We start from the raw sequence: 17,215 nt of genomic DNA, 5'->3' as shown, positions 1-17,215 counted from the left end.
CTTATAAGCAAAATAGCATTATTGTGTTAAAGCACAGAGAAAATGTTCAATGCGAGCAAAAATTGTGGATTGCACTGCTGTGATTGGAAATCGCCTATATGCCTTAATAGCTGACTGTGGATTTAAAGTGATGAGTGTTAACATTTGCACACCCACACAAACGTGTGTTCACCGTCGATCGTGGACGTCCTTTTGTCCCTCTTTTGTTTGTACTCTAACTTTTTAGGAAGACTCCCATATGTTTTGTACACGACCCCAATCGCGGACGTATGCTGGGAATTGTGGATGATATTGTTCTCTTTTGTTCTCTGGTGTTTTTCGTCCACGGTTTGAAAAGATGAACCCGTACACATAAATGCACAGTCCTACTTTACCATGATGTCTGAAGACATGGCATTGTGTTTCCCTTTGTTATAATATAACACTCTCCCATAGACAAAGCACATAGACTTACTTCGATAATTAAATAATAGTAATTTAACATTTCTATTTGGCTGTTTTGATTTTTTTTATTGATCAAAAAGCGCAAGGACTATTCTCAACAAAATATGCACGTTCGAGAACAACAAAGAATCTATTGTTCTCTCTTTGTTTGTCTGTCCCCTGGATGTATATAATGCAAGAACGCAATACTTCACTATTTTACTCTTACAGATTCAGCCTATGAGAAAATCATGCGCGTGGACAGAGACACGGGTCAGAATCCTGTGGTGATGCGTAGCAACGAGCGTCGGCTGAAGGGCATGAGAATATTTGCAAGGTTTGGGCCTACGTCCAATGGTTGCACAACGTCCAACGGTGGTTGCCAGCATTTGTGTCTACCGACCGGCCCCAGCGCCAGGGTCTGTGCCTGTGCTGTTGGTTACATACTAAACACTGACGGAGTAACTTGTGGAAGTATGTCACAATTTTTCTTAAATAAGTTGGCTTTTAAAACTATTTCCAAGTTCAAAATATTTCCACATTTCAAAAATTTCCTGACTGTTCTCTTCCAGATTTGAGTTCGTTTGCTGTTGTGTCCCAGCTCAGAGTGACCCGAGGCTTTGGGTTGGAGGGGCTCGACCACCCAGAGGCCATGGTACCCATCGGCGGAAGAAGTAAGTCCAAGAGTCTTGGGAAAAAATCAAGCATTTCTTTGAGGAAGTTAGCAATTGCTTCCCTGTGGTCACCTTACATGAAATGTAGATGGCACTCAGAGAGTTCCGAGGGAGGGACACATTGCATCCCACACTGGTTCTCACGCGTATGCAGGGTCAGTGGTCCACAATTTTTTACACTTTTTCAGAGGCAGATTTCTCAAAATTGAAGAGACATATTGAAATTGTTTTAAGACATTCCTTAACTACAAGATCTTGTATTGGTGGTATATGGTGAAAACGGTGTTGAAAATAAAGCTCAAGTTTAAGGAATAGCGGCCATTTATAAAAAAAAATGGTCAAAAACTAGTTTGTCCTCATCCATTGCAGTCATGTAGACCTTATTATGCATGTAGTGCTTTTGTGTCTCAGACTTGCATGTGGACTAAGTGGTTTTTGACCATCTTTCTTTAAACCAATGCCATTTCTGAATTTAGGCTTTATTTTCATTGCCGTTTTCACCATATACCACAAAGATGCTGTAGTTTAGGAATATCTTGAAACAATTTAAACATGCCTCCCCAATTCCAAGAAATCTGCATCTGAAAAAGTGGAAACGTTTTTTGGGGCCACCCTGTACTGTGTAGCACACGTGACTAATTTTATTCTTAATGTGCCCAAACCTGTAACATCTCTGCTTGACCACCAGGCTTATGGCAGCAATGCATTTCAGTCCCTTCCAACTTTCTCTTTTATAACTGAGGAGATAATTAGTCACTGAGTCCATAATCTGAACATTTTCTCAATTTCTCACTCAGATACCTTTATGACTCTTTAATTTCATGTAAACGTTCCAGTAAGCGGGTTCTGTGTTCATTTGTGTTTGCAGAAATACTTAAGTAATATATAGAAAGGTGCTTGCGAACGGCTTACAAGTTAGAAACCTGAGATATGAAGGCACAGTTCTTGAACCTAGCAGAATCTTGCTCTTTCGGGATCAGAATGTCAGGCCCTCAGACTTTTACAGAATTTTGTATGTGTGCTTCAGAACTCAGCCAAGTAGAAAACAAGGATGGTAGAGATCCGCACAAAGACACCAAAACAATATCAGAGCACAAAGGGGTGAATTAAACTTCTTAGCAGGAATTGGCTTTGCACAGAATCATCTGCTTAAAAGCAAAAATAGGTTGCCAGTCATACTCTCAAGTTGTGTATGTCGCCTGTGATAAGTTCTCAGCTGACTCTTGGTCAGTGCATACATTTGCTTATTAATCTGTTTTTGCTTTGCAGCAATGCTGCTACAAGTTAATGAGATTTTTCAAGAGAGTGATGCCAGTCGTGTCAAGCTATATCAGGTTTAGAAAGTCACTGTCGATTAAAATGCCATATTATCTAGTATGACACCTTATTTTAACTGTCCTGAAATTCCGTTTACCAAACAAGATCAAGCCAAGAACGGCAGCATAATGTCAATCATTTTTGTCCGCGATCTGCAGCCAGGTATACTCTTCATGTTGATGTGTACATGCCTGGAGAGTACATCTACTTTGCAGACTACGACCCAAATAGTCGCAGAACTGATCGCAACGGTATCCGCCGGATCAAGCCAGATGGCAGCGGGTTCCAGGATATCGCCCTAACTGGCTTGGGTTACTGGGGAACACGCGGGCTGACAGTGGACTGGATAGCAGGTACGTTGTGGCTTCTGTTCAGGGGTCCCTGTGTAAATTAGGTTTTGAGTCCTGATATGGTGTTCTGGAAGGTCATGCTGCTGTAGGTATCATATTGATTACAAGGTGAACTTAGTCTGTTTTCTTTTCGTTTTTATTTGATGATATGTTCAGTCATAAAAATGTTCATATTAAGATGACTTTTATTTATTTGAAGGAGAAAAGAACTCCATTTCGACTTCATCTTGTTATGTGTGTGTTAACAATTCGTTTAAATCCTGCAGGAAATGTGTACTGGAACAGTGCCCATCAAGAGGAAAGCTTCTTAGAGGTCAGTCGGCTGGATGGTAGCCTGAGGCGAGTCTTGTGGAAGACCCCAGATCACAAACCCAGGGCCATTGCTGTCAACCCAATCAAGAGGTAGGCCCAAGCTTCATTTCATGCTAGTAATTTCTTTGGGTCTGAAAGTACTTGGAATCTGTTGTTTTCTGGTCAAAGCAGCAAGTAAGATTTTAGGGGCAAATGCATAGCTGCCAACTATTACAAATTTTTCGTAATTATTACGATTTTTTTGTTAAATTACAAAATATGAATTGCCACTAAAAAACTATGAATTTCCCATTTTCTACCTAACATTAAAAAATACTTGTAAAGTATTGTTGTTGCTCGAAAACTTCAGGCGAAATGTTACGATAATGGATGGACTGGTGACAAGTCTAATAAGCAATGCAGTCAAGCACCTGATAGACATCAATGCGGTGTGTGCAGTGGAGTACTTGAGGACCAGACTAAAAATATTTTTTCAGTGGTGTGTCATTTGTACATGTGCACCTTGTGGATGGGTGGTTGTGTGTACTGTGACTACTTTTCAGTGACGATCGTGAGTACAATTGGTCACTTATTGCCGGGATGAGACCCATCAGTGCGAGATTTTAATCATGGAATTTAATAAGAGTATGGTTGGAAGAATTGGTAATAGAGTTTGAGTTTATCACAACGTCCAGAAAAGATAAATCAGCATGCGTTTGCAAGGTGTGTTGGTGGGATATTTCTATTGCATACGGTGGCCCTAAATCATTGTGTGTAAAAACATGATACCAACTCGAAACTCAACAGCGATAGCATGCATCTCAAGAAAATATGCGCACATTATTATTATTATTTATTTGCCTTAAACAAACAAATACAGACAGTATTTAAAAATCAATTGTAAAAAAATTATAAAAATCTTTTTTTAATTATTATTATTATTTTTTTAAAAATTATCCTATGACCTACAGTACATTATTAATCACAACAAGAAGGGTATACACATGTACGTGTACATGTAAACCATGTACCTGTACTCGATGTTGGTAAAGCTGGTACATACACTGTTAACATACGAGCAATTGAAAATGACCGCGCGGCTTGATTACTAATTGGGATTTTGAAAAGTTGGCAGCTATGCAAATGTGATAAACAAAGAGTCCTTGGTTAATTTGGTCCCTGGTTAATGATGCCTCATTGCTCGAGGGTCAGTAGACCTTACTCACGATGAAGCCCTTTTTTTATCGTGTTCCCTTAATTTTATTTACACATACACGATTTTGTTCTGCGATAATGTCACCCATTTTATATGTACGCACAAATCAATGAGCACATTTACATTTACGTGACAAAGTCGTGCGACTTATCAGGCTAATTTCAAAAATCGCGTGTAGCGTATCGTGTATTTGTTCGTTCATGCACGCGCATGTGCGACATTTCTGCACGACATGCATCGTTGTGACAAACTCGCTTATGTGTGAATAGGCCTTGTAAACTGTTGAAAGGGGTGGTGCCAGACTATTTATGCATTGCAAGCCTTACTTTTAATTTGTTTTTAAATGTGACTAAAACATTAGCATATAATTAATCACAAATTTTAAGTTATTCATCAGAACTGACAGGTATTAATTTGTAATTAACTTGATTTCATTACTTTCATTTCTATTCCCCCAAAAATTTCAAAAAATGAAGATTTTATCTCACTTTCAACTTAATATGGGTGGCATGTGAATAAAGCCTATGGTCATCCCAAACTCCCCACCTCTGGCTGTATGCTGTACTTGCTAAAGTATTTAGGCCGGTTTATACTTTGCGCGAATGTGAATGAAGTTGACGCAAGGAAACACTCGCTGCAACAATCGCCAGAGCGTTGGAATGTGTTCAACATTTGCGAATTCACAGTGCAAAACTTGCTGTGACATCACAAATTCACATTCACGTTTGCTTTCGCACTGTGTATGAACTGAACTGGCCTTTCTTCCTAATGTTTGTATGGACGTTAGCAATAGCCAGATACTTGACATTCAGGCTTCGACTTCAACTGTCTTCCCCCAGGTACTTGTACTGGGCTGATTACGGCCAAACACCAAAGATCGTCCGTGCATTCTTAGATGGCAGCAACCGTACCGAGTTGGTGACTATAGGCATTTCATTGCCAAGGGACATTGCTGTGGACGTCCAGACCCATGATGTCTTCTGGGTAGACACAGTCACAGATGTCCTGGAGAAGATTGACTGGCAAGGGGGCAACCGGCAGATAATCAGGAGCCAGCTACCCAACCCACGCGGATTGGCAGTCTTCAGTGACTCAGTATGACACAACATGTTGATAAAACAGAACAACAGTAGATGTAAAATGTGTATTGACTCATTGCCTGAATATAGATGGCGTGCATACTGTGTGCAAGACACACTGCATGAGTGCACTGGTTACACAAGTAATTTTATCTTTACATATCTACATAGCCTCTTTGCATGAGCATCCGGTGTCGAAATGTACACTCAGTTTCTCTCTTTATCACCAGTGAGGGGGTACTTGGGCAAAGAGTTGATAGCCCAAAGTACCAGAGGAACAGTGCATCAGATATTCATGTTTAGAGCCTAAATTTCCTCAGTCACAGTAAGTTCAATAAGCTACCGGTATTTGTCATGATTAAATATCAGTGAGCAAATGACCAGTCAAGTAACTGGGTATGAACATGGACAAAGGAATGTCATTTTCACAGTTCCGTTTTGAAGCTTGTCCTCGACTTGTGACTTATGACAACTAATGACATGTTATGACTAGAATACAAGTTTGTCATTTTTATGTGCACATTAACTTTGTACTTGATGGCTTAATGCTGGACCGTCATAATCAAGCAAGTGGAGAATCAAAGTCTAAACTATCTTCCATTTGTTTGCTCTAAGGTGTATTGGGTGGACAGAAATTTAGAGAAGATTTTCCAGGCCAGTAAGCTTGCCAACAGCAACAAAGACCCGGAGGTGTTCCGTACAGACATGGAGAAGTTAAGGGACATTGCCATCTTTGATGCCAGTAACCAGCCACCAGCAGGTGAGTGGCTCCAATTCATAACACACATCAAGTAAACCTAATTAAATCCAAAAAAACTCAGGCCTTAGGACCAAACAGCCCATCCCATCGTAACTGAGCACAGTCGATCTGTTTGAGTGCCAAAAAAAACCCCATACCAGCATTCAGAATCATTCCTGTTCAGCCCACCACAGCTCAAATCTCAAGCCGTGAATAAAAGCTCCCCGTTTTTGCGAATGAATATGTCATTACAACAAGTAAATGGCCATCCTCCATACAACCACCAGCGTGTTAAATACCCACTGCACTACACACACAGACAGGTATAGGCTATAAACAATGCATATACCTTCTACTTCATGACACCACAACTCCAAAAAGAAATGGGAGCTGACCATAGTAACTGTACCGGCCCATGTCAATAAGTATCTCTGCTTGCTGTAGAAACCAAATATTTCTGCTTGTGGGAAAAATTGTACATGTACTCATCAAATTTATAATGACAACTTTTGCATTTCGGCACACTGAGCACTGTCACACATCCATTAACAATACATGCTTTTGCGGCGGCCGAGTCCCTCCTCCAGATGGCCTCCAGGGGCGGTCTATTTGACTGTCACTCATGTAGTTCATTCGTAAAGTAACTGCACAGCTAGTTGCTGTCGACTCTAATGAATATTCAACCCAAATTTGAATGAAATTCACATAATTTTACTGTATGTACCTATGCAATATGCGTAAGCCATTGATCAATCTGAAGGTGATCGACTGCAGCTATGCTATCAATTCTAGCAACTGTGTGCACCACGCGCACGTGTAACTCTAGACTGTGCACCACGCGCGTGCAACTAGCCCTACACGCCCGGTACTGCATGCTGATTGGCTCATCGTCATTCGTTTGCAGTACATTGAAGTATGCTTGCTTATTGTAATGTTTGCCTTCCTGCAGATGACAATGTCTGCGGTGTCAACAATGGTGGTTGTGATCAGCTCTGTTTGGCCATGCCAGATGATGTCGCAGTATCTCGCGTTTGCCTCTGTGCCATAGGGGAACTTGCAGATGACGGTCAAACTTGCCAGAGTAAGTCATGGATATTGAAATCGTTATTATGGACTTCTTGCAATAACAGTGGATGAGAGTTGTATTCATGTCTATCACATGTCAAATGACAAGTCAATCACAAGTAAGCCTGCATCTGAATCAGTTGTCTAGACCAAGGTCTAGGTCTGCGCCCATTGAAAATACGTGGCAGAGATGAAACTTTTCCGATTTTAATCGGAAATCCGACTTTTTGAATTCTCCAAAGATATTTCCGATTTTCTTACAATGTGTCCCACAAAATTTGATTTTGTGTAATGATTTTATCACAAAATGTCATTTATTTCAATCATAATTTCGAGGAAAAGTCAATGAAAAGTCGATGGAAATGGCACGTTAAAATCATCACGAACGTAGTTTTAATCTCTTTCACCAGTCGTTATTGGAGTGTTTCAACGGTAGAAACACAGGCCATAACGCTGATCGGAGCCTTTTCCAGTTGGACAAAAGGTTAAGCATTGACAGGTGATATGGAAAAATCACTGTGTCGCACGTGCATGCATATGTACAAAGATGTATGCAATGGTACCAGCGTACGTACCGCACCGTCCGCTAGTGCATAGCACATGGCCTGTCAGGAACGGGTGGCCTCGTGAATGATCCAGTGGATAAAATCATTATGTTGTGCAATTTTCGGAGGTTTCGGATTTAGTTGTACAAAATGCAATGCTTTAAAAATCGTGATGATTATTTCGAGGATAGCGAAGAGAGCATTAGCGAAACATTTCACTGGCATTTGTTGGAACAGAAAGATGATAATACCTGAGTTTCCCCACGTACGAATGCAACTGGAGTATTCTAGTTGTATGGTTGAATCACGGACATGATTGAAGCACCATGAACGGTGCCCTTGTCTTTCAGACTTTGTCCTCGACTTTTAAAGTAAGAAGTGAACTTCTTTGTTGATGACTCCATTACTCTAGCCGTAATTAAGGCGTTTTATGCAATGAAAACACAGACCATTTTTTTTTTCATCGTAAAATTTTGTTTGAATCGAAAATAATTCAGCAGGAGTTGGTGTCCGGAAATTGGGCATGAAGTGTATTGTACATGCATGTACATGTGTGGAAACTGCAGCGCGGCCCAGATTTCGGACACGTATTTTTTGTTCGACGTATTTTCCGATTTTTTGGCCATATGCCAGTTTCATCTCTGACGTGGGGACACGCTTACAATGGATGTAGCCGTAACTGTGGAAGCCGGTTTCGGACACGGCCTAAGATAAAGTAACAAGGGATGAACTTTAACAAAGGAACACTTTTTCACTCATCTAATTGTCTATATCTCGGGTTTGTGGCATTGCTAATGTAGCATCATGACTTTGGGCTTAAACGCTCAGGCTATACATGGCTTATATGAGTTTATGGCTTCTGGCAAACGCCCCTTGAACAAAGACATTGGGAACCACCATATGGTGGTAGAGCACCAACGGCAATGCAAAGGTTGCAGGTTCAACCCCGCCCCAGTACATTTTTTTTCTTCAACTTTTAGAAATCGTCTCATTTAAATTAACTTGTGACTTTCTTTAGTTTGAACACAAAACTTAATTGTCACATAACTGACAAGTTGCCTTTTCACTGCACCAAGGGAGTCAGTTCAAAGCAGTCACAGTCTCCTTGTCTGCCACTACTGTGACCAGAGTTGAAATTGCACCCAGGTTGATGCATGAATTGGGCTTTCAGTCCCTATGTGATTCTGTTGGTTTAAAAATTCCTCCCATTGTGAATACTGATCATTACTTCATTGTCTTCACTTCACAGGGTTCTTCAGCTTTGCTAGCTGCTGTGGTTGCGTTTTTTTATCACCAGAAATTAATAAAATTATATTTGTTTTGTTTCAGATTCTACAAGTTACCTGGTGTTACGCTTGAGCACTTTTTTTGCCAGTCTCAACTTTGACCCTAGGAACCATGCCGTGCCCTTCCAGCGCATGCAGGTGGGCTACACACATGGAGTGGCCATTCATGACCCACTGCAGCGCATATACTGGTTCTATAGGGATCAGTTGAAGTATATCTCCATCCATGGCGGTTCCCCTGTGGAAGTAAAGCAGGTACAGGGCATAGGTAGGTGAATGCACATTGGATCTAGAGTACCATCTGTTGGAAGAAGGGGGGGGGGGTGTGCACTCAAATTGCATGCAGATTTATCATGATATTTGTTATTTGGTAGTTGACCATGGTATTTGTTATTTGGTAGTTGACCATGGTATTTGTTATTTGCGAGTGTGGCCAAGTGGTTAAGGTTTGTGACTCATGATCAGAGGGTCAGGGGTCGAATCCAGCTGCTTCATATGTTGTGTCCTTGGGCAAGCTACTTCACCCTACTTGCCTCTCTCCACCCGGGAGTATAAATGGGTACTGGTACTGGCATTAGCTGGAGAGTAACCTGCGATGGACTAGCATCCCCTCCAGGGGGAATAGAAATATTCTCAGTCGTTTCATGCTACTGAAACCGGAGATAAACGCCGGCATGATGGGCCACATTGGCCCGTGACAGACTTTTCTATTTGTTATTTGCTGGGGGTGGGAGGGGGATATGTGCCCCTCTGCGGCACAGCATACACAATTCATACATTAGTACACATTACCAACGGTGGACTTTATACCCCTGATACAGCAGGTCCCTGGCAAGTGCGGTAAAGTCGCTGCAGCGTTATAGAGGTCGCAATCAAGAAAATCATTCAAATCCAGTCTTAGGAACTTCAGCAGTGCTACCTTGGGAATTTCTGGCATACCTCACATTACCTTGAGCACAGCATGCTCGTCAGAGATCATCTGTATTAGGGGAATAAAATCCAAATCTAGTCTTGGACCAAGACTTTTCAACAAGGGTGGATAATAGGCAGATGCTTGGGGTGCCTGACTGACCCAGTTTCCATCTGACCAATGTTAATGTGTTGTCATCAATGAATAAAACTGTTCAATATATTCCTTGAAAAAAACAAATCTGTGTTTGTTTTGATATGATTTGTTTGGACTTGGATGGTTTCCACAGAGGTGTAAGTAGGGTTAAAATTCTGAGGGGTACCTGGGGTGCACAACTTTTTCATGGGCCGGGAGGGGGTTACCTGAAGGCAAGTGATTATATACTTTGTTCAATTCAAGATTTTCAAATGGGGGCGGGGGGGGGGGGGGGGGGGTGTCTTATTGATTGACAAGTTATAAATGAATTAATTACTACTTGTGTTTCAATTTTCTTAGGGCGGTACTTGGACTTGGCCATTGATTGGCTCCACAATCGCATCTACATTGCCTCATATTCTGAAAATGCACTATACACTGTGGATCTTGAAGGAAACAATTTGGTCCAAATTGCTTACGCCTCCCGCCCGAGAAACATCATCTTGAATCCTTGCGAAGGGTAAGCTATCATTATAGTGTATCATGTTTGTTTTGTATTTTTACAGTAATGGCAATAGTATTTCTACATGCAACAAGTCAGTCACTAGTCAAGTCATAAGTAACAGGGATCATAGTAAATTTGAAAAGCTCTAGCTTGACTGAAAATTGGACAGAGACTTGCTATAATTTTGAGGACTTGACTACGCTCCCCATTATTTGTGTTTTTTTTTTATTAATGAAGACCACAATGACTTTTGTTGTCATCTGACTCATTTTGTCACACAGTAAGTTTTTCCCCATTTCAAAAGGCTGGTTCATACTTGGCATGACCTCCCCTCCCTCCCCCCAACAAAAAAAAACGAAACCAATTTTTTTATTTTAAGTGGCGTCACAATAAAGGCAGGCACTGCGTGAACCACCATCTTTTCCTCCAAAAGATTTGGTTAAAGTAGTGAGAAATAGCCTCAGATCGCACCACAGAGAATCTAGAATCCAACAATTTTGGGGGGCCTTAAGCGGGCCCGAAACCCCAAGCCGTCATTTTTAGGACCCACTTTTTGGGGGACCAAAACACTTTTTGGCCCCCCCCAAAAAAAATGTGTTCTGGATCCGCCCTTGGGCTTGAAAGTTCACACAAACACACATTTTTGATACCAAGACAACTTATTTTACACTGCAAATTTGCAAGAGTTGAATACATTTCCATTTTGGCAGCACACGTGTTATTACATCGAATTCTATTGGCATTCAGTACGCACTTGCCTTATCACAAAGCTTTTTCTCAACTCTCCAGGACCATGTATTACATGACTAATGATTGGTCCACTACGACCATCTACCGGTCCTCCATGGGGGGAAGTCAGCAAGAGTCACTGATCACTTTCACAAGCTACGTCCCACTGATGACAATAGACTACACAGATCGCTGGCTGTATTTCCTGGATACTTCTGAGTCGTAAGTACATTTCTGAGAGTAATTTCACTTCATAGATGCTGTGGACTTCTTGATCAAGTACCTTCTTCAGCGGTAAAAGAGAGAGAGAGAGAGAGAGAGAGAGAGATGGTGGATACTTGAGTGCATAGCACTGTCTACTGTTCCAACAGAGAGTCCATGAAAATGCAATCAGTCATGAACACTAGCTGGCTGGCAGCCGTAAAATGCAGTTCATCGATGTTACCTACACACTTCAGTGCTACATAAATCATACTTTATAATAATAATGTGCTTATATAGCGCTTTATACCAACGGTCTCAAAGCGCTTTACAATTATTACCCCTGTTCATCAGGCTATGAGACCAGTTATTGTAGCAGCTCGAGATCAGCGCATTCTAGTCTCTGCCTTCACAGGCACCCATTTATGCTCCTGGGTGGAGGGAGGCAATTGTAGTAAAGTGTCTTGCCCAAGCACACAATTACCATGTTCCCCGTCACGGTTCGAACCCATGTACCACGGCACGTGAGTCGAACACCGTAACCATTAGACCACAGCGCTCCTACTTTCACTACAGTCACAGTCTTGGGATCTTTGTTGCAGACCCCACATATTGTACAGTGTTTTTTTATTAGTTTGCAAAATGTTGCCTTTTGTGGGGAGAAGCAACAGGGGGATTTTTGAAATTTAGGGAGGGGCACATACACACAGGGTCCCCTACGCCTCAGTCTACATGTACCTGTATTTGTAAAAGAAACTGCAGTATCTTTTCCTTAAATCATACAAGTATATCACGAAACCCTCTTCAATCCTCACACCACGCCACGCCACCCCACCCCCCATCCTATCCCAACCCTCCCTATCTACAGGCCTATGTTAAGACGGATTAAAACAGACGGCTCTGTTCAAGAAACCATTCTGGATAGCGTGAATACCATAACAGGAATGGCAGTATATGGGGATTATCTGTACTACAGTAATTATCAGGCTGTCACCAGGGTGGAGAAGGATACCGGTGCCAACCCAACGGTCATTGCACATGATTATAGCGCCCGTCCGTACGGCCTGTATGTCTTCAATGGTGAACAGCCCACTTGTGAGTATCAAATTGTTTTAATGTTCTCAATACGATCTGTTAATTTTGTGCTGGCACGTAACACTGGAGTGTCCTGCCAGTAGCTGTAGAAACCTGGAACAAGCAAATAGTGAGAACTACGATTAACCACACTTCTACATTCTTTGGTCTAATCTACGCCTATTTGTGTTTTATGGCACACTGGTATTTTCGTAGGCCCCCAAATTTTTTGTAGGCCCCGAAGTTCATAGGCCAGCGCAGTGCCTACAGTGCCTACTGTGCCTATTGGCTAGTCAGGGCCTGAGTGTCCGGTGAAAAAAATGTCTACCTTTCAGCATAGATGAAATTTGCGGGCGCCCCTCCAATTTAACCTTAAGCCAATAAATCTTTGGGAGTTTTAAAAGGTAGAAATGCAATGCAAAATAAACAGAGGTGTTGAATAATACAATGTGTTGAACATGATAAACATAACTTTTTTGATGACTCATACAAAGAAAAAATAGAAAAAATAAATCTTGCTGAATAATCACCCAAATAATCAAATCCTTTGTTAACTTTGGCTTACCTCATAGAAATATGAAACTTGGAGGGAAGGAAGTAAGAGAAACAGAGAATGAAACTGCTTGTCAAAATATTTCACAAGCATAAATATTTGGGTCAATGTGTCATACATTTTAAACCTGTCTCTCTCGAAAAAAAAACAACCAAAAAAACACCTCAAGTCCACCACCATCACAATTTGCTATTTTTACACTCCGCCATTGGGCATGCAGAGCCTCGATCTGGCAAATTTACACAATAAAAATAGCTGATTCAGTAATTTGAACCCCGACACAGGAATCACTGAACCGGCTATATTTATTGTGTAAAGTTGCCAGATCTAGGCTCTGCATGCCCATGGCAGAAGTGTGAAAAGAGCGAATTGAACCACTCTGAACTTTCTTCCTCTTTTATGAAATCCTACTCACCCAAATGCCGGAGGTTTTTATGTTCATTTTTAAACCTCCAAACTAAAGCTTCAATTTAAAAGCTGTAAATAATGTAAATACTTTTCTTTCTTTGTCGGTTCATGATTGATGTGTACCAAAATTTTATAAACTAGAAATTCAGGGGGGAAAAAAGTGCAGAATTTGTACCCAAACTGGAACCTGTAAGACAAATGTCTACATACGTGTTTATAACCAAACCTATACCCTTTTTTTTTTTCATTGGCATGGGATTATTAAACAACCATACTCCCCAAGTCAAAAGGCGAGAACACAAAGCCTTGCTCAAAGCCAATCTATTTTGTTCACAATACATTATTGTTCCTCTGGAAAGAATCCACCTGTCAATTTAAATTCCAGTCATGCAAGTCCATTTCCCATGCCAACTTTGCATTGTAACCAAATACAATTGTAATAGGATTTTTTTTCTTGACTTTTGATTCTCATAGATTAAAAACTAAAACAGGTTAACAAAGTGCAATGACTCATTCCAACACTGAAACGCTCTGAATTTTAAGGAAACAAAAGATTTTGTTATTCACGAAGCCCCTCCCTACCCGTTCTATTGAACCCAATCAGGATTTTAATTTTTTATAACTATTCTAAAGTCCAAGTGTGGAGTGATAATGGAAAAACAAAAGGATGAGACAAAAATGCACTATTGAAGAGAAAGCTTGGAGTTGTTATCTCATTGGTTTGTTGCTAGACTTGTTATTTGTAAGTTGTAATTTTTGGGGGAGTTTTGTTTGTCTAGCACTCTTTGCTTGGCACAACCAACTCGGGTACAAGTGTGTATTTGCCTGCAATCGGGGACCCCCTGTTGTCCCTCTTTTGTTTGTACTTATACATTTTTAGGAAGACCTCTTATGTTTTGTATACAATCGCCAATTCGCTCTTTTCACACTTCCGCCATGGGCATGCAGAGCCTCGATCTGGCAACTTTACACAATAAATATCGCTAGTTCATTGATTCCTGTGTGGGGTTCAGATCACTGAACCAGCTATTTTTATTGTGTAAAGTTGCCAGATCGAGGCTCTGCACGCCCATGGTGGAGCGTGAAAAGAGCGAATTGGTGACCTTCAGGAATTAGGGACCCTATATTGTGCTGTATTGTTTATCATCCCCTATTGAATGCAGAAACAAACTCATTGCATTTTGCTGGTGTGTACTTTTGTACAGTGAACTGGGGTTAACGTTTTTGCAGTTTGTGGAATAGTACTTTAGGAGAGGGACAGTTGTCTGTCTTTGACCCCTATTCGTGATTAATGATTAGTTTTTAAAAACCAACAGATGATCAATAAACTAAGAATGTAAGTCCTCCTGCAGTTACAGGATTTCCTCGCTTTGATTAGTATTTAATTGCCAATACATGTACATGTAACATATCGTTGCCTTTTTTTTTTTTTTTAAATGCCTCGTGTTTCTTTCAATAATGTCAAGAATCCACTTACTTCCTTGATAAACACACAACACTTGTAAATTATGGGACACAGTCGTTATACCAACTTGAACTCTTGAAAACCTTTCTATTGCTTGGGATATTATGGACCAGAAGGCATCAATTTAAAAGGATGGGGTATCTGTGTGATCATCTTAATAAAAATTGCTACATCCAAAATATGCAGGTTTCCTGAACATTTAGTCTGATAACAGAATAGGTTATATCGTATTCATAACACTAATCCAGAGACATTTCAAACTAACAGGCTTTGTGGTTGGTTTTGATGGTATTGTGCAGTTCCATGCAAATGACACTACCATTCAGTGCCTTGCCCTTTTTTCTGGCAGTTAAAAAAGTACCTAAATGCCAAAAGCATTTTTAGAGGACTCTGATTGTGTTATCATTGCATGTACATAAATCATGGCCATTCAACCCCTGTGTTTCTAATGGTACAGTCTTGAGCATCATTTGCATAAAAGGCGGGGCTTCATCTTTTGATGGCCATTGTCTTGTTTTCACTTTCTCTGGTGGATCACTGCTCAGCTAGTGTTCACTGAGGTCTTTTCCATTGTGTCATGAGAGATGTTGTTGAGACTGGGCGCTTTGCATGACAATAAGAGGCTACCACAGACACACACATCTCATGTCCCTGACATCATGTGGGCTGTAAGTGTTTGTGTAATAAGGTCACAAAATCTAGATCTGGATCTGCTATCCATATCGCGTCAGCATCAGTACAGCATTTGCTGCAAGCTCATCAGACTGGCAGCTTGCTAAATTTTCCAGCTCCATCATTCAAATGAGAAAAAAACTCTCATTCTTTTCTGCTTAAAAACTGAGAGTCATCTTAATATTAAGTTGGTGGGATACATTAACTTAAAGGCTATCTGTACTCTGTTAGACTGTCAGTTGAGCTAGACAGCTGGGGCAGTTGCTTCACATTGTCAAGATGCTCTTGTTGGCTGTAGCATGTGTGTTGGTTGCTACACCATGCCTTAGTCAGACCTCACCATCTTCTAATGGCACCCAAGGTGCAGTGACTACAGCGAATACGCCTACTACATTAAACACAACCGGTAGCACAAATGGTAAGTTTAAAATTTGGATTTCAAAGCTGCCGCCATTTGGTGAACAGGCACCTAGATAAACTTTGTTTAAAAGAGATTAGAACTTGGTGTGATGTTAGTGAGCATACTATTTTTTGTAATATTAATTTTTAGTATTTTTTTTCAAAATCCTGGCATTTCAGTATTTGGTAACATTTGAAAGGCATATCATGCACTAATCCAGTTAATGAACATTAAAACAAATTTTTTGGCATCTACATGAAACATTTAAGTAACCGTGTCAGCACCGACTGACATGAAGTGTTTATGTATCAACTGAAGAAAAATCTTCAATGTTTTATTTTGAAATGAGAAGATTCCAAATGCATTGTAACATATTGAGAGAGGGATTAATATGAGTTCATACATAAATGCTAGCATGCAGCATCTATTTCAAGGTTAATTGTATGCAACTTTGAATTGGCTGAAATGTAAATGTCCAGTGAAGGCCTACATACATTATTTCCATTGAAAAAAAATTAATCAGACTTGTGACAAATTCTGTCGTTCAGTATTGGGTTTTGCCCTTCACCAACGTATTTTATAAACACTCAGGGCTATTCGAAATTCTGCTCTCGTGTTGAATAATGGGGTTTTGAAGGACCTAAAACCAACATGCGAACACGAATAGGATTTTCACTCCTCACTTATCGGGGAGTAGATGAAGAACGCCAAGAATAAAGATGGCGGATTTACGCCCCTACCAGAATTTGCGCTTATTTTTGTACATAAACTGTCGCAGTGCAGGAGCATTAATGATAAACAATATAATTGTACATGTTCATAGAGTGGGCTTGTCAGCCTTGTCTTTGCCAATTTTTATAGGTGTTTCGGGATTTCCATTATCTTCGTATTAATTCCATTAATTTCATTCGGCATTTTATTATGGCGGCTGCATCTTGAAAATCTTGGAATTTTCACCCAGCTGCACTCCACACGCACTTGGGGTTCGTATTCGGCAACCCGAGAACACTGTTTGTAGGTCACCTGAGAACAGGGTTTCGAATACGTCCTCAGTGTTGTCCCCGAATGATTGTGAGAAATAGGCCTATCGCTCGAGTGAGACTCGAACCCATGACCTCCTGCTTACTCGTGCAGACGTCTTACCACTCGATCACCGAGCTTGCCAGTGTCAGCTGGCT

The 17,215-nt window shown here is 40.7% G+C and overlaps 1 protein-coding gene across 2 annotated transcripts in view; it reads left to right on the top strand.

Annotated features, from left to right (window-relative positions):
- LOC119721280 (low-density lipoprotein receptor-related protein 2-like) overlaps positions 1–17,215 on the top strand; it is a 135,259-nt gene that overhangs the window by 71,510 nt on the left and 46,534 nt on the right. For both annotated transcript variants that reach the window (XM_038191277.1, XM_038191276.1), the window contains exons 41-51: positions 655–897; positions 996–1,097; positions 2,573–2,767; positions 3,031–3,166; positions 5,111–5,366; positions 5,966–6,110; positions 7,039–7,170; positions 9,029–9,253; positions 10,391–10,550; positions 11,325–11,486; positions 12,334–12,560. In XM_038191277.1, coding sequence (XP_038047205.1) covers positions 655–897; positions 996–1,097; positions 2,573–2,767; positions 3,031–3,166; positions 5,111–5,366; positions 5,966–6,110; positions 7,039–7,170; positions 9,029–9,253; positions 10,391–10,550; positions 11,325–11,486; positions 12,334–12,560 — 1,983 coding nt within the window. The remainder of the gene's footprint in view (positions 1–654; positions 898–995; positions 1,098–2,572; positions 2,768–3,030; positions 3,167–5,110; positions 5,367–5,965; positions 6,111–7,038; positions 7,171–9,028; positions 9,254–10,390; positions 10,551–11,324; positions 11,487–12,333; positions 12,561–17,215) is intronic.

This window comes from Patiria miniata, unplaced genomic scaffold, assembly GCF_015706575.1.
Source record: "Patiria miniata isolate m_02_andy unplaced genomic scaffold, ASM1570657v1 HiC_scaffold_13, whole genome shotgun sequence".
Classification (NCBI taxonomy): domain Eukaryota; kingdom Metazoa; phylum Echinodermata; class Asteroidea; order Valvatida; family Asterinidae; genus Patiria; species Patiria miniata.
Note: the sequence above shows the minus strand (reverse complement) of the source record. Positions and strands in the feature narration are given on the sequence as shown.